The following is an 18,529-nucleotide window of genomic DNA, read 5'->3' on the forward strand; positions in this document are numbered from 1 at the left end:
CAGGATTTAGATTATTTTTCCACTGAATATTTAAGTATTTGAAATTAAATCAACAGGCTGTTTGTATATTATTTCATGAAGTGTTTTCATTCAAAACTTGTAAATTGCTCCGATTTTTATGATTTTGTAAGAATAACATAGATGGAGCTTGACTTAGCGCCAAACAATTTAGCTGTCATCAGGAATTGAATTTTTACTTCAAGTGCGTTTTTAATTTTATTATTTATTCTATTAAATCTTTTTTTGTTGATACTTTCTGATTGTCTTAGTAATTTCATCTGATTAATTTAATGTTTTAATTTTCATGTGGTTTACAATGTGATTTACTGTTTTGGTTGTTGCTTTATCCGTTTGGTGGTGGACTTCAGTTGCTTAGCTACATTTCAACAGCTTTGCCTTCTTCAGATATTTTTTTGTTTTCTTTCATTTGTTGTTGTGATAGATTTTTTTAATAATCATGGCTAATTGGACTCCGAAGGAGGGCAAAAATAGCCATCAACCGTTCCAACCTCGACCACCAATTTATCAAGCAACCGAGTTTGATGGTAAGCGGTTGAGGAAAGCAATTGCCAGGAAAACAGTTGATTATAATTCTTCAATTGTAAATATGCTGGAGAATAGGATTTGGACTAAAAACCATTTAGATAGGAGAGTTATACAGCCTGATTTCGGTTACTATCCCCAATTACTACCTCCCATGTCTTTTGTTGACAATCCTGTCAATTGTGTAACAACCAAATTTGTTCGTACTTCAACAAATAAAATGAGATGTCCAATATTTTGTGTCCTTTGGACTCCTGAAGGTCGCCGTCTGGTTACTGGTGCATCGAGTGGAGAGTTTACCCTTTGGAATGGACTGACTTTTAATTTCGAAACCATTCTGCAAGCTCATGATACTGCTGTTCGGGCTATGGTTTGGTCATCCAATGATATGTGGATGGTTACCGCTGATCAAGGTGGTTATGTAAAATACTGGCAAAGTAATATGAATAATGTAAAAATGTTTCATGCACATGATGATCCAATTAGAGGTGTTTCAATGAGTCCGTCAGGCAATAAATTTGCGACCTGTTCTGATGATGGAACCATTAAGATCTGGGATTTTTTCTCTTGTTGTGAGGATAGAGTTCTTCGAGGCCATGGATCTGACGTTAAAGCAGTTGACTGGCATCCAGAGTATGATCTTATTGTTTCAGGAAGCAAAGATAGTCAGCAGCCAATTAAATTATGGGATTCCAGAAGCGGAACGAATTTAGCAACTATACATGCTCATAAAAGTACAGTTATGGACGTCAAATGGAATCAAAATGGAAACTGGCTTCTAACTGCATCTAGAGATCATTTAATTAAAATTTTCGACATTCGAAATGTTACCACAGAAATGCAAATTTTCAGGGGCCATAAAAAAGAAGCATGCTGTAAGTTTATTTTTGCGTTGAATTTTTTGTTTTGGATAATTGATTAATCTTTTATTTTCATTTTAGGCTTAGCATGGCATCCAGTCCACGAATCTCTCTTTGCTAGTGGTGGCTCAGACGGTTCTATCCTGTTTTGGCTTGTTGGGTGAGCGAAATCAATTTTTTATCATATTGATAAGATATAGCTTATTTATATTTGACATTTTTTTAATTAATTTTTGCGTATCTATAGAACGGAGAAAGAAGTCGGTGGCATGGAATTAGCTCATGATTCTGTTGTTTGGTCGCTAAGTTGGCATCCTTTAGGACATATTTTAGCATCTGGCTCTAATGACCACACTTGGTAAGTTTTCAATGGCTTGGTAGTTTAATTCTTATTTCCTCTATTAGCTCATCCTAATTTTTAAAATTTTTCCGGCTGATTCGCTTTTTTATTTAATAATACTTACTTAATTTTTTCTTTCGCAGCAAATTTTGGACAAGAAATCGTCCTGGTGATAGAATGGGTGATAAATATAATCTTAATATTATGCCAAAAGGACAAGAAGAAGTTGAATATGAAGATGTTGATGCTTACCCGTCAATTCCTGGTATAACAAGAGGTGATAATGAAGAAGATAATTTCCCAGAAGAAATGATTATGAATAAATCGATTCCCGGGCTTGGTTTACCAGTTGAGTCAAATAACGAAACCAAAACGGATGAAGGCGAAGGTCAACCTAACCAACAGCGTAAAGTTCCCTTCTCCAAGCCTGTTCCTAAAATGTTTGAAAATCAATGGTCTGATCGAAAATCTCATCCTGTGATAGCACCGCCTAATGATATCGATAGACAGTACAATACTGATCATCATCATCATCATATCAATTCAAATTCATCTCAGCAACCTCATCCTCCATCCTCTCAGCCTCCAAATGGTCCCCATCAACCTCCCTACATGCATGGGCCTCCACCATTAGGACCTCCATCTCATCAATATCCTCCTGGTCCACCACCGCATCCAATGGATCATCCCATGGATGGTCACATGGGCTATCCCGGAGGTCCACCACCAGGACATGGTCCTATGCATGGTCCAGGTCCAAGTGGTCCAGGTATGCCTCCTGGTGGACCAATGCCTCCACCTCACATGAGACGAGATGATATGGGTCGTGGAAATGATTATCACTACAACATGCATAATGATCGTTTTCATCATATGCCTCCACCACATTCGATGCCTCCTCATCACCCTAAAGACAAATATTCTCATCGTAATCAACATCCGCCATCTCATTCACCACCGCCCATGGGTGGCCCTATGTACAATGACATGCCTGGTCCTGACTATCATAGACGTGATATGCGTTGGAGGGAGGACGAGTATCGAGGTAGAGATGAAGACTTTAGGAGACATAATTATGAACCAAGAGGTCCTGGTTGTGAACCGCCTTGGAGACGTCCTCCTCCCCCTCCTCCTGATGAATTTCATTGGAGACCCAATTACCCGCCTAACGATGTTAGGTGGAGAAGAGATATGAGAGGTAACCCAAATGATCAAAGATGGGACTGGGATAGATCAGGACCTGAACATCATCGTCAAATTCATCACTGATATTATTAGTTTTGGAAAGTTTAATCAATCTATTAAAATCTAATTTAGATCAAGTTTAAACTGAAACCAAATCTTTAATTAACTTGTAAACAAAAAAGACAAAAGATTTGTTGCGAGTAAATTTTTTGAAATGTAAATTTTTCTACGACAAATGAATATACTCTTTTGTTATTCACATTAAAAGATTTATAAACCAAACTTATTGCTTTCAATTTTAAATTCATTTGTTTATTAGTGTCTTTTTCGAGATTAGCACCCAATTGAGATTAATACAAAATCAATATGGGCCAAAATAAAATTCAAACAATAGTTTGTTCATGCTAAAATAAGTAGATACAATGTTGATAACGATATGAAGATGATAGGTTTTCAACCAATGAAAATTGAAAGATTGTGAAGTGCGATTTTAACAAAAATAAAGAGTAATTATTGCAGGGTAGTTGAAGATGATTGAGGTAAAAGTGAAGCACTTCTTGTTGCTCGGCTTGATGAACTTCCAGAGACCACTTCGTGTCCATGAATAAGAAAACCGATTCGTTCTTGTAAAGCTTTAAAAACCTCTTTCTTACAAGTGAAATAAAAGAAAATAAAAGCTCCTTGAAGACCATTGAGTATGATGAAAAGATACCAGAGAAGATTGATTCCGGAGAAAGCTGCAAAAAACCAGAAAATCCATGTTAAGCCCATGAGAGTAGCTAGGCGTACATAAAGCGAGTAACGTTGAGAATTTTCTTGACTTTTTGAATTGACCACTATTCGAGTTGATTGTTTGGTTCGATATAAAAACCAAGTGGTTAAACTGAAAAAGACAACATTAATAACAATAATTGTCGCAACAGGAGCCACAAAAAAGGCTAATAATGATTTACGCTGGCTTATCCAGCATATACGATGACCATACATGGGGCGATAGTCAAAAGGTATATTGGAAAGGTCAAATGAAACAGAAATTAAAACCACTGAGGCTGGAAGTAACCATGAATAGAGTGAATATTTAAGAAAATGGACCATTGAATTGGAAAGGCGTTCATGGGTTCGTTTAAATGACTTCCATGCATCATAAGCCATAACATTCATCCAAGCAAATGATGCCAAGTACCAGTAATGAATGTTAATTGCTGTAATCACGCAGAAAAGAGAGCCCCGAGTATTAGGAACAATATTGTCATCTGATTCATTCAAGGCTGGACGAGCTAAATAGCCACAAATTAAGGCCACATTGGTTGCTAGTAAAGATCCTGATAAACACATAAGCATTCGAGCACGAAGATTACGCAGTTTAGGAACTAAACAAGTCACAGTTAAGTATGCTGTTAACCCCAAAATTGACAGAGCTGAAGTTATTATAGATAGTATTCCCTGTATGTAATTAGAGTACATCGGAGATGAGTAATGAAGACGATGTTCATCATAACAGGTTAAAATTCCTTCAATTTTAGTTCCAGTGACGGAATCTATTTGAGTAAAGTTTTGATACAATCCATGTTCCAGCTGCGTTAAGCGTTCCTTCAATAAAATAGAACCATCAGAGTTTAAAGTGTAATCAGATGATTCGAAAAAGATGCGTAAACAATCAGATCTTAGAGTGGTTCCATCCTTATCTCGTGTTATTGATTCACAGCGTCCTGTTTCAGGGTTAACTGTATAGTTGACATCACAACGGACAGTCATGCAACTTTGACTTGCTGGATTATAGATTTGATATTGAGTAAGTGAACAAGATGAATATGCTGAAACATCAAACAACTGACGAAGAGAAACATAGGTAAATGATGTTGGAGAACGAGCTGGACCAGCCATTTTGTTTAGATCACAATCAAGACGCCTTAAATTAGACTGCGGGACATAATTACAACGGGCACAAAAAGTATTGCGATAAATTGTTTTAGTTGAAGGTAGACCTACAAGAAAGGTATAAGCTGAACATTTGCTTGCTACAATTGGATCAGTCCAATCAGTTGAACATGAATCGATAACAGGTTGACATGAGCGAGTGCCAAATTTACTTCTACTATCATATTGTTCCAATTCTGGGAGTGAAGGTTTACATCTCCATTTATTATCGATAAATAAACCATCATATTGATCATTTCCGAGATCAGGAGCGATAAACTCCCATAATCCAGTTGAATAATTGAAATGTTTCTCATTGATGTAAGGGGTGATATCCAACATTGATGTATTGTGATCACATGTAATTGTCAAGTTCCAATTGTGAAGACTGTCATGATCTAAATTGCAAAAAGCACAAAATAAGTTACGATAGAATATTCCCGATGAGGAACTAAATGCCGGTAGCCATTGAAGAAATGATTTAGGTTCTGAAATGCAAAGATGCTCAATTTCACTTGAACGAAATGATGGTTTACATTGTTTAAAGGCATAGAGTCCATGTAACGAGATCGGCAAGTCTACACAAGACCAAGGCTGACTAGGGCTTGTGGGATCAAAGTTTGATAATTTGAAGGCAGAACTAGCAACTTTATCGATACAACAATCATTAAATTGGACACAATCATCATCACAGTGACAGTTTTCCGGATAAAAATCTGAAGATTCAGAAGTCAATTCTCCTTCTAAAACAGTTTTATTACAGAGGTCACGTCCAGTATTAAAGTGGACCTTACAGAGATTGTAGACACCAATACGACGAGATTCATTTCTCACTTGTTTCCAATCGGATGAAATATCAATCGTTTCAACTATTGAAGATGATGGTGATAATGTAGATACTGATACAGAGATTTTTCCTTGCGTCACTAGAACAATAAAAATAAAAAGTATATTTTGAAGAGTGATGAGTAACTGCATGATTGTTATTGGTGTTTATACAGTGAGAATATAATGATGAATGGAAAAAAACTCTTCAAACTGTTGGGATCTTCCTGTTATGGATAAAAATTTCTACTCAAGTGTTGCTGTTGTTGCCTTAAAAAGGTGTAAATCACTGACAAGTCTCTTTGAAAAAAAGTTGGTCCAACTTGTTGCATTACTTTTGATGGGAAAGATAAAAATAATAAGAAAATGTACACACACAAAAAAAGAGTGAAGAAGATGAAGGATATCCGGCTAATCCAACGATAATTTCCTTGTTTGATGTAACACCGAGATTGTTGATTAAAGTGAGAGTAAATGTTAACATTAGATAACCAAAATAGTATGAAATATAGAAATAATTGGAAATCAGTAAATACTGCTGGGTTAGGAGCAAGGAACGTAAGCAAATGGCTAAAAATTTTGGCAATTAATCAAGTAGCTCTGAATCAATTTATCACTAATAAAATTAAGCTGTAAGAGATGAAACATGAAATGGCAATTTGGCGCATTTTAACAAAAATAGTGTTTGTTAAGATAAACAAAAAAAGAGGGAAAAAGAAAGAGTTACTTTTGGTAAAGCTAGTAAACAAATTACTAAAAGTTCAACTTATCCAACAACCATTTTTAAAATGGCGACAGATTTCTTTTTAAGTCTCACGCATTTAACCGCATTTCTTGATGAAGATGAGCATCAGAAATGAGCAGTAATTTTCCAGAGATTTATTAGTTTTATTCAAGTTAATCAGCTGACGGTTGATTGTATTAAATAGTTAAAAAAGAGACAAAACACCAGTTTTATGCTTTAGGAGTTTATGATTTCAACAATGTCACTTACAAGTTGTTAGATGCGAAGTACTGGAAATGGAAATCAGGAAAATAACCAGTTTTCTTTGGTTTAAACTGTGACAAGTGTAAAAAATATCATCTTTTAGGGTAAGTTATGCCTTTTTTTCTTGATTTATCTAATTTAAGATAATTTAATCAAGCCCGAAGAGCAGCGAATAAGATCATGCATGGGAATAGCAGAAGGAAATATTTATTTTCATAGAAATCTTCTCTTTTGAAGTCTAGTAACATTAAATATTTTAATTTAAAAGAAGCTGAATTTACTGAAACGGTCGAATTAATTACCAAGCAACTTTCCTTCTACCATGTAAGATGCCACTAAATCATATGTCAAATTAAATTGTCTATTCTTATAAACAATGTTGATTATTAGTGTTAGCATCAAAATTCGGGTTTGAACCTTTTATTGGACCACTTGAACTGCGAACGGCATTTTATGTGTTATGCGTAACTTGAAACAGCCCATTTGAAATACTGAAATCTGACATTTCTCTCGTATGAATCTTGAAATCCTTATGGAGCTTCTTTGACTAGAGGTTAATAAGGATGAACTCATTCAATTGTTATCCACTTTATTTGGTTACCCATTTGGTTAACTTGTTTCTTGGTTAGCAAAATGTTGAACAAACCTTACAAAGTTTCACCAATCATGATTTTAGTTTCATGTTAGAATTGATCAACATCTTGAAATGAAACTGATTCTGATTAGAAAATATAAAAGGGCAAAGTTTGATTTTTTACCCCATTCAGCAATTTGATTGGCAAAGGAATCTAAACTGGCTCAATTTAAATGGCCAGTTGATTTGAAATTCAAGACATCATTTTCATGTAAAATATTTGTTTCCCCAATAAAGTGATCTTGATTCCGTCCAATTAAATACCTGAAATTCATATTGTTTTTACGTTAAAAGTACATCTAATACTTAATTGAAACGATTTCTGCTGAAAAGCTTTTTGAAAGTTATTGTATAACACATCTACAGAAACATCGCTAATCAATTATCACTGCTAGATCTTTTAGATTGAATAGCTGCTAATCAAGTTCAGCGACATTTATCAGCAATCTGTGAATATCAGATTACTCTTAAAATGAATTAATAAATGTTGAAATGAAAAAATGAAATTAAACTCAACCAGTTGAAAAGATTGTGAATAGTTAAAACTTGGCTGTAAATCAGCTTCAGAATGAAACTCGTAAATCTCATAATCTTTACATGTTTATTTGCAGCTGTATGGACAAATGAAAGCGGTCAAATATCAGAGACAACTTTGATAGAGCTTGAAGATAACTTCAGACATGCCTCTACTAAGGGTCCATGGGTGCCGGTTCCAGTTGATGATCCAATTATTCAAAAGTACGCCGAGGAAGCCGTTGAAACACGAAATAAAAAGTACGATGGTCATTACAAAAGATTGATGTCTGTTGATGTGGCTAAGAAACAGTTCATTTCTGGATACAGATTTGAAATCGAAATGACCATTCGCGAAACTGAGTGCCATCAAAATGACCCCAAAAAGCATCAATGCCAATTCAATAGCGCTGTGAGTATATTTAACCATTTTTCATTCTTTTTGATCAATCGATCACACTTTAATTTTTTGATTTGTTTACAGCGCGCACCTGAACCAGTTGTCTTCGATGTATGGGTAAACACAAGAAACCAATAGTTTACCTAAATTACACCTCAATTAAAATAGCTCTGAAACACCATGGATCAAGACCTTTTTTCTTGATTTAACAATAAATGCAAGCGACATTAAGATCGAACTTCTGATTGAACTTATTTTTTTCTTTGTATAATGAAAAGTTTTACAAGGAGGCATATATTTTGCATATAACGTGTGTATTATTTGCTGAAAAATAATATTATTCAATAAAATTTAACATTCAATTTGTTTTTCATCTCGCATTTACGTTAAACGTTACGAGTTACGTTTAATAGTGAATTTCAATTTGCATGGCTTACAATATTAACTTTTTAAATCCAAAAATCTGTCTGGTTCTATGAGAATTATAAAATTGAGGTGTTTCCGATGAAAAATTTATTGAGATTGAATCCGATTCAATGTCAATAAATTGTGACGTTTTGTGACGTCACAATAGATTTTTCCGGTGAAATGTTAATTGGATTTACTTCCGGTGACTTTTTTGACCTGTGAATGTTTTTTTCAGCCTTTAGATCATTTTTAGAACAAATTAAGTCCAAAAATTTCGATGTAAATTGATCTGAATCGACTTTTTTGGATCTAGATAACTCGATCCATTTTTCATCGGAAACAACCTTGATGGACAAATCACAGCCCAAAGAATCTCGTATTGTGTTGGGGAAAATTTTTTTTTGGTTATTTAGGTTGATGGTTTATTGTTAGACTAGAAATATTTTCAAAACTATCTTTTGAGTAAAGAGTTTGGTTAAAAATTTGGTGTCTCAACTGTACTAAAAGAGACCAAATGAAAAATTTGAAGTCAATTTCATCAGTGATTGTCCACCAGACAAAAGGTAAATCGAGTAAAGATCAAGCGTTAGCTGAATGTTGAACTAATCACACCAAGAATTGATTAGAAATCATTAACTAACAATAAAACCTTTTAGTATCAAAAAATATTTTGATGGATGTTATGGTTAAACGCAACCAATTCAACCTTTGAACCCAATTCTCATCATTTGCATTTTTTTTCTTGCCAATTAGATCAGCATCTTCATCATCACTTGCAACAAAACTATTACAATTCAACAGAGTCATTGATCATCTCAACCAACATTATTATTAATTCAATATTTTTTCCTTTAATACATTGATTTACAAAGTACATGTATTTCAATGTTAACCAATTGATGCATGTTAAAGTGATAAAACATCATTTAAATCAATTGAAGGACATAATAAATGTCGAAAAATTTAATTATTCACAATCGGATAATGATTAATATTTTAATTCAATGTTCATCTAAATGAACATTGAGTGAGAGAAGACGAATTGAAAAGAAAGAGAAGATTTTTATGTGAAATAAATGATGTAAACTTGTTAAACTGTTATTGATATAATCATTAATACTAGGTCAGCCGTGAGCCGGCGTAGTCTGAGCGAGCGTTTGGACATCAGTCCTTCGATCGTTTTGTCTGTACTAAGCGCTAATAAAAAAGACCTTCGAAAGAAAGAATTTTAGGAATACTTGAAGTTTAGATGGATTTTTTAGCACAAACATTCGCAACTTAAGAAATACTGATGAATGAGATTATTCTTTTTATAAAAAGAACTTCAAAATGCGTTTTGAAAGGTTTGACTTCAAGATAACGAATATTGAATAAAATTTGGTTTTATGCCTATAAACCTAGAACGGCAGTTTATTTTTGAATGTCAGACCTTTCTGCACTGCATCTTGGTCTGACATCTTAAATTTTGTTGACTAGCAACCTCAGTATCAATTCGGATTCGAGAATGTACTGAGGTAGATGGCCTAAATCAAACGCAGTCATGATAGTTGAACAAATCGCTATCAAATAGCACTTTATATTGAGCTTTTTTTCGCTAGCTAGAAGATACTCAGTGGCTAAAGTGAATGATAGCTGATTGAGCACTCCCAGCAATTGTTACCCTCATCTTATTGAAAGCCCATGTTATTTCAATCTGGTTGCAAGTTTGTTGACTAGCAACCTCACTATAACCTCGGGTTCAAGAACATGCTGAGGCAGAATAATCGCGTTTATCTCCTTGTTTTTTTCGTTTGTAAATCTCAACCTCATGCTTGAGTACCACTTGAGGTGTACACTTGACGTGCAAATACTTTTGCTGAGATCACTTGGTCAGCTATAATTTGCTTTACCACTGAGTTATTTGCCACTGAGTGACTCTCATCTTATTACAAAAACAATCAATTCTAGCATTGTAGCTCTTTTCACGCGCTTCACACAAAATACACAATAACGAAAACATAAAATTAAAATATTGAAATTGATTTTTAATACAAACCAATTCATTATGCATCATTTATTAATTAAGTATCAAAATATAAATAATAGCAATCTTTGCTACATGTCGGCAGACCATAACGATAATAAATCCTGTCCAAATACTTGTTGAATTTTATCCTATGTTGCCGGTAAAAGTCTGGATCTGAATGTCGAGCCACAATACCTTCAATCCGACTGAGGGCTAAACTATGGCAACGCTTTTAGCGCAAAGTTCTATTCAGTTTCGTATCCTTACATTTCAGTTCATTTAGTTTCCAAGTTAATTTTCGTTCCTTTGAGTTTCTTGAAATGACTGGATTTTGTCTAATTAATCACAGCCTTTATAAAAAACCTGACCTTCTCTGGTTCACCTTAGGATCGCTCTTATCAAGATGTAAAATGTGTAGTTTGCCTCCAGGAAATTTCACCAAGTGCAAGCAATCAGTTCAAACATGGATTGTGTGGAAAACTAGATAACCAAGCTAAGCGCTCGCCAACTAAACGAGCAGCATGGCGATACGACATAATTAATAAATCTTAACATGTTTTAAAAGAGAGGATTTCCAAGGGACTATCCAAACCTTTGCCAATAATCGTGGAGATTTTTTGGTGACAGTCGTGAAATGTGATGACAAAACGCTTGGAATCATAAATTGCCACCGGACGTGTAAAGGATCAAAAGATGAATTCATATATTTAGTGGACGTCTTTTCTGCAGTCGTGCGGCTGCAAACGGGGGGTAAAGACGCTCGAGATATCGAGTGGGACGCAGTTGATGCAATAGCTCTTGCAGGTGATTTCAATTTGAAAAATGTTTATTATGGCAAATCAGTTGACCGCAATTACGATCCAAAGGAGCCGAAAAATAAAATACAAATCTTATTATGTTATTTATTATTCCCTAATTTGGTGCCAAATGAATGGCAAGACAAAAATCGTGGATACGAAATTGATTATTTGTACATCGAAAAATTTCAAATATCTTTATACTGTTGAAATTGCAAAACCAACAAATGTAGCTCACCAATCTGAACATGAACCCTATGAGCAGTTTATTCTCTAGATGGATCGATTGATCCTTGCACCTTTGCAATTGACAACAAAGACGAGTCTTGGGAAGATTTAAAATCACATCTCACACATCTTTTAGGTCTTAATATGAAACTGTTAAAAATTTACCTCAAAATCAAATTTGAATAATCTTATTAAAATAAATTACAATAATTCACCCCATATTTGTTGTGATTTTTTTCGCTTAATTAGATGAAAAAACTGGGCTAAATGACTTTCTATCTATTTGCGATTGACTGCAAATCTTGTTGACTCAAAACTTCAGATTGACTCAGAAAAGAGTACTCCCAGTAATTGTTACTTTCATTTCATGAAAAGCCCATGTTATTTCTATCTGGTTGCATTTTAGTCAGACATCTCAAAGTTTGTTGACTAGCAACCTCAGTATCACCTCGGATTCGAGAATTTACTGAGGTAGACGGCCTAAATCAAACGCAATCATGATAGTTGAACAAATCGCTATCATATAGCACTTTATATTGAGCTTTTTTTCGCTAGCTAGAAGATACTCAGTGGCTAAAGCAAATTATAGCTGACTGAGAACACTCTGCAACCGAAGACATTCTTAGATATTTAAAGTGATTTTGCACGCATATGAGGTAGAGGGTCAAAATAAAATTTAATCATGATAGTTGCACAATTTTCGATCAAATTATTACTAGTGCAATCATTTTATTAATAAAGCAACTAGCAATCGGTTTGGATAAATTAAATTGATTTCAGTTCAATTTAGTAACTTTTGTAATTTCACTTGACTGGCTACCTCAGGTTGTTCTCAGGCCCGAGAAAAACCTGAGGCAGAGAATCAAGAAAAATGACTACAAGCTTTTGCGGTCTAAACACCGTTTTATACTGAAATTGAATCTTTTTTCTGATTCAATAACATTCAATCATGATAATTTACCTGTTTGGATAAATTAAATTGATTTAAGTTCAATTTTGTAAGAAAATTCTGATTGAAAATCTATCTTCTACATACTAAGCAACACATTCCTAAGCAAGTATTCAATGTATATATGATTAAACTAATCAATTCAATTTTCAGTTTAGAATTAGTCAACAATTCATATTAAATTGATAGTTTGCTTCTTAATTAATACTTTGAACGCGAAAAAGACTGAGAAAATTGAATACAACTTAATTAAACAGAATTTCTTTTTCTTCCATTTCACTTGACTGGCAACCTCAGATTGTTCTCAGGCCCGAGAAAAACCTGAGGCGGATAATCAAGAAAAATGACTACAAGCTTTTACGGTCTAAACACCGTTTTATACTGAAATTGAATCTTTTTTCTGATTCAATAACATTCAATCATGATAATTCACCTGTTTTGGCAACTCGTAGGAAGAGAAAAAGACACAAGCAATGCTGCGTCGCAAATCTCTTTTATCTAAATAATCCCTATCTGGTTGCGGTTCGGTTCTTCAATTAATATCTATCCTGACGCCTTGGTTAGAGGATCGACTGCCTAAGAAGTAAAAAGCAACAGACAATCGTTGAAAAATTGAATTGCATTTTGAATTTCCTGTTGCTGGCTATTAAGCATATTGGATATGAATTGAACAAATTAAATCACAAAACATTGAAAACAAATTAAACTTTATTGTTTGATTACAAATGTTGATATTAATTATCAATGTTGATAAAAAAGCAATTTTACTGCTCAGTAGCGAATTGTGGAGCTAGTTGTGCTTGAATATCCTTTATTGAATTCTGTAATTCTTGAATCGATAATTCCATTATCTGAATCTGTTTTTGAACCATCATGCTACATTGGCACTGAGACAGCACTTTCGCTTCCGATGGCTCACCCAAACTGCACAAAACGGCTTCCACTGACTGCACCTTCAATAGAAAAATGAAAACGAATTAATACTAATGAATACAAATACTTGAGAAAACTTACTTTCTGAGCCGAGCCAGTTTCACCTTTTTCTTCTGATACGTCTTCATCAGTTGGCTCCTGAATGAGCTGGAGATGGAGATAAAAAAGGCATTAGTAAATCGAAGACTTATCTTCGCATCTAGTAACAAATACTGATATCTGTACAAATAAGAAATAAAATGTGAACTTACCCATTGAGAGGAGACATAATCTTCTTCTGATAGATCTGCATCAATTGGCATTACCTTCTGAGAGGAGACATAATCTTCTTCTGATAGATCTGCATGAATTCGCATAATCTGGAGATGAAAGATTAAAACAGCAATTATTAATAATGAATTAGACATAGAAAGAAGTGCACTTACCCTTTGAGAGGAGACGGATAGTTCTGCTTCTTGACATGAAGCCTTAACATCTAAATTCTGAAAAACATTATTTAGTTAAGATTTTAGTTTTAGATTTTTCTATGGCTTACCTGCTCCGACATCATGAATGCTGATCACTGTAAATCAAATTGAATCAAATATCAATAAAATATCGTTGAAAATTTATTGTATAAGTAAGTAACCTGATCGGAAAAAGTTTGGTATGAATTGTCAAGATGAAATTTTACGATTGGAAGGCAAAGCTGGTTTTTAACCAGTTTCGGTTAACACTACCTTGCCCTACCTCCAGTAGGTAGGGAAAGGCCACAATTGGTTGGTTTTTGCTGGGTCGGCCATTTGTGAGGATGATTTTCTCCCTCACTCCGCATAAAATGGCCGACATTTTTTTGTTTGGTCGTCGTATGGACCAACTGCGGAAGCCCTGGCCAATTGAACTTAGAAATTGATATGCTATTGTCTTTTACCTTTATATTGAGGCGGTAGATAAGGCTTTATTCTAATGGTGATAGGGTGGCGGTATCAACTTTTTTATTCGAAATATTTGCCAGAGGCACTGATACAGCGTTGGTAGCGGGGTATTAGGCCTTCCATCCCCTCTGCATACCATTTGGGGGGCTGCCTTGCAGAATATGCTTCAACTTCAGCCTTTAGCTCATCTAGAGACGAAAATCTCCGCCCCCTTACATATCTTTTCAAATTTCTAAAGATTAAAAAGTCGGAGGGAGCCAGTTCAGGAGAATAGGGGGGTGGGCAAGCAAAGCCCATCCTAATTCCTTTATGCGGTCCATAGTTGCAACTGCCTTATGGGGTCTGGCATTATCTTGAAGATAAAGAGTCTTTGTTGAGCCTATACCACACTTTAAACTCCGAATTAAAGAATTCACTTCGACTAAATATTGTCTGTAAACCTCTCCGTTTATGGTGGCACCTTGTTTTATCCAAAAAATTTTAATGATGCCGTCAGAATCCCAGAAGACAGTCGCCATCACTTTTGGGTCACGTCTTTCACTAGTTGGGACTCGAGTCAGTTCTGACCGGTCACTCACCCATTCTAGTGACTCCGATCTGGTCTCTTCTTGATACACGGACAACCAGGTCTCGTCACACGTGAATAGTTTTTGGAAAAACATCTTATGGCTTCTGTTGTAGCACACCAAACCACGTTGAGCAGCTGCCATTCTTTGTTTTTCTTGGTCAGATGTGAGAGTGTGTGGGACAAAGACTGGACCTAACTTATTGAGCCTTAGGTAGTCATGGAGGATATATGAATGGTGGGTTTTGATACACCAAACATCACAGAAAGCTCGTCCAAAGTTGATTTCTTATCTTTTTTAAGTGCAGCCAAGATACGGGGGGCGAGACTTTCATAGTCAATTTCTGGCGGCCTTCCAGTTAAAGTCCTATTACTCATATCCTGTCGACCAATTTTGCACTGGTGATACCAATACTGTATAGTAGGGAGTTCAGGGCATGCAGCCTGGTACGTATTTACCATTTCATCGTGGATCTGGCTGAGTGACCGCCGTTTTTCGTAAAGGATTTTTATCCTGTAGCGTTGTTCTTCGTTAGCCATGGCACTTTTTTGAAGTTAACTGTTGAGAGACTAGCTATTGAGTGGACATGAGTTGGCCCCCTGGGTAAAAAGTTATGGAGAATTCAAAAAAGTGTTGCCATCTAGCGGAGATTTACAGAACTAGGTTAGAATAAAGCTTTATCTACCGCCTCAATACTTATATATATTAAAATTGTTCCAACTAGTGTCGTCCTAAAGTATGTTTTAACCTCTAATAACTAAATTTGATGTATCTTCCTAAACCTGTGTATGTGAACTGAGATGTCTTGGTTTGAAATTGCATCTCTCATCAAATAAGTCTGAGTTCAGAATTTTTATTGCGTGGAAAACTTATTTGAAGTCTACCGAAAAGCTAGTATGGATGAACATTTTGAAATCGTCAATTATCCTGGTCTAAGTAATCAACCTAGTCCTAAACCTTCATTATCAAAATTTTATTACACCTTAGGACTGAAAAAAATGTTACGCAGAACCAGGTTTGGCCTTCATGAGTGAATTTTATATAATATTTATTTTTTAACCTTTGCTTGTATTTATTTTGAGTCTAGAAGGAGATGATACAACTTTGTTCAGAGATATTTTGAGAAAGTTGTATAATGAATTTAAAAATTCAAATCCATTTGAGCAGGTCCTCAATTTTAACTTCAAAATTGGGTAACGTTAATTTACCTGATTGTGGTGATTATGATGATAAAGATGTTAATAAATATGATGCATTTTTCATCATTGTCCATTTTTACCTTTATCTTCATCTCATCAATATATTTGTTGTCATAGCCAGCGCAATAAGATAAGTAAATGTTACTCTTTTGCACTCTTAAACAATACACCCTTTAATATGCATAGTTTGCTCTAAAGAAAGTAATAAAGAGATTAATTAGAACTGATAAAAAAGTCGAAATTAAGATGAAAATGATAAGAAATAATGAACTTAGTAAACCAATTGAAAGCAATGAAAAATCAAGACAAAATTTTGTCTTGAAAATTAAAAAAAGTTGTACTCAGGTAGGTTTAACTATCACTATATCAAGCCCGAAGAGCAGCGAATAAGATCATGCATGGGAATACCAAAAGGAAATATTTATTTTCATAGAAATCTTCTCTTTTGAAGTCTAGTAACATTAAATATTTGAATTTAAAAGAAGCTCAATTTACTAGAAACTGTCGAATTAATTACCAAGCAACTTTCCTTCTACCATGTAAGATGCCACTAAACCATGAGTAAAATTAACGGAATATTTGAAATGCTGAAATCTGACATTTCTCTCGTATGAATCTTGAAATCCTTATGGAGCTTCTTTGACTAGAGGTTAATAAGGATGAACTCATTCAATTGTTATCCACTTTATTTCAACCCATTTGGTTTGCTTGTTTCTTGGTTAGCAAAATGTTGTTCAAACCTTAGTTACCATAACTGCCATTGGAAGTATCATTGGGATTTTGAATTTAACAAGTTTCACCAATCCTGATTTTAGTTTCATGTTTAAATTGATCAACATCTTGAAATGAAACTGATTCTGATTAGAACATAATCCAAGCTTCGACAATTAAGCCTTTTTGTTTCTCGAACTAATCACCTTTACAATTCAAAATTTCAATAGATGTTATATGCATGAGACGAAGAGAGTTTTGCCAAACAAATCTTAATTCAATTTAAATAATTCCTGCTGAAAAGATTTTGAATTGCAAAGTTATTGTAAAACACATCTACAGAAACATCTGTGATCAATTTGTTATCACTGCTAGATCTTTTAGATTGAATAGCTGCTAATCAAGTTCAGCGACATTCATCAACAATCTTTAAATATCCAATTACTCTTGAATAAATGTTGAAATGAAAAATGAAATTATACTCAGCCAGTTGTCAAGATTATGAATAGTTTAAACTTGACTATAAATCAGCTTCAGAATGAAACTCATAATCTTTACATGTTTATTTGCAGCTGTATGGACAAATGAAAGCGGTCAAATATCAGAGACAACTTTGATAGAGTCTGAAGATGACTTCAGACAAGCTCCTGCTAAGAATCTTTTTGGTCCATGGGTGACGGTTCCAGTTGATGATCCGATTATTCAAAAGTACACCGAGCAAGCTCTTGAAAGACAAAATAAAGAGTTCGGTGATCGGTACAAAAGATTGGTGTCAATTAATCAGGCTAAGAGACAGACCCTTTCTGGATACAGATTTGAAATCGAAATGATCATTCGCGAAACTGATTGCAACAAAAATGACCCCAAAAAGCATCAATGCCAATTCAATAGCGCTGTGAGTATATTTAATCATTTTTAATCATCTTTTTCATCAATCGTTTCACACTTTACTTTTTTGATCTGTTTACAGCGAGCACCTGAGCCAGTTGTCTTTGATGTATGGGTAAAAGGAGACTAATAGTTACAAACTTAAAGCGCTAAAGATGAACCTAAAAATTGACTTAAGTTTGGCCCGTTTTTGTTCACTTAACCATTACTGTGATTCATTGTACCTTTATGAGGAGTATTTGCATCTAACGTGTGTATTATTTGCTGAAAAATGAATATTGTTCAATAAAAAAAGATAATTTGTTTTTCATCTTGCATTTCGTTTAATTCAACTTATGCATTTTCACATTAATCAAATTTCCATTCAAACTATGCGTATGGTCTCAATGTAATTGGCATTTCTCGGACATCTCGAATGCTCAGTTAGCTCAACTCAAGAGTTTAACAGCGAATTTGTATTTGGGTGACTTACAATATCAACTTTTTAAATCCAACAATCTGCCTGGTTCTAGGAGAATAATTAAATTGATAGACAAATCATATCCCAAATGTTTCTCATTCCACTGAATCTCATATTGATAGATCAATTTTTTATAAATTGATGCAAATTAATAAGGAACACAAGTTTGATAAACTAAACCACTCTACTTGTTGGATCGGCTGGCTGTTGTGATCCATATTGGCATCAATTTAGTATGCACTGAATTTAAATCCTCTACTACTCAT

At 34.5% G+C, this 18,529-nt stretch overlaps 2 protein-coding genes and 1 long non-coding RNA gene across 3 annotated transcripts; 2 read left to right on the forward strand and 1 right to left on the reverse strand.

The window, feature by feature from the left end:
* The first annotated feature begins 434 nt into the window (after positions 1-434).
* On the forward strand, positions 435-3,210 carry LOC107359711 (pre-mRNA 3' end processing protein WDR33). The gene is made up of 4 exons (XM_015926247.3): positions 435-1,418; positions 1,485-1,563; positions 1,651-1,761; positions 1,887-3,210. Exons 1-4 carry the CDS (start codon positions 458-460, stop codon positions 3,010-3,012), a joined length of 2,277 nt encoding a protein of 758 aa, XP_015781733.1. The 5' UTR covers positions 435-457; the 3' UTR covers positions 3,013-3,210.
* Position 3,211: 1 nt separating this feature from the next.
* Positions 3,212-6,605, reverse strand: LOC107359710 (uncharacterized). The gene has a single exon (XM_015926246.2). The coding sequence runs from the start codon at positions 5,821-5,823 to the stop codon at positions 3,439-3,441; it is 2,385 nt and encodes a 794-aa protein (XP_015781732.2). The 5' UTR covers positions 5,824-6,605; the 3' UTR covers positions 3,212-3,438.
* A 10,799-nt stretch (positions 6,606-17,404) lies between these two features.
* Positions 17,405-18,113, forward strand: LOC107359714 (uncharacterized). Its single transcript, XR_003081832.2, has 2 exons — positions 17,405-17,810; positions 17,886-18,113. It is a non-coding gene; the product is annotated as an uncharacterized LOC107359714 (long non-coding RNA).
* The last annotated feature ends 416 nt before the right edge of the window (positions 18,114-18,529 follow it).

This window comes from Tetranychus urticae, chromosome 2 (assembly GCF_039701765.1).
Source record: "Tetranychus urticae isolate SD_2017Ah chromosome 2, NJAU_TeUrti_SD_1.0, whole genome shotgun sequence".
NCBI classification, from domain to species: Eukaryota; Metazoa; Arthropoda; class Arachnida; order Trombidiformes; family Tetranychidae; genus Tetranychus; species Tetranychus urticae.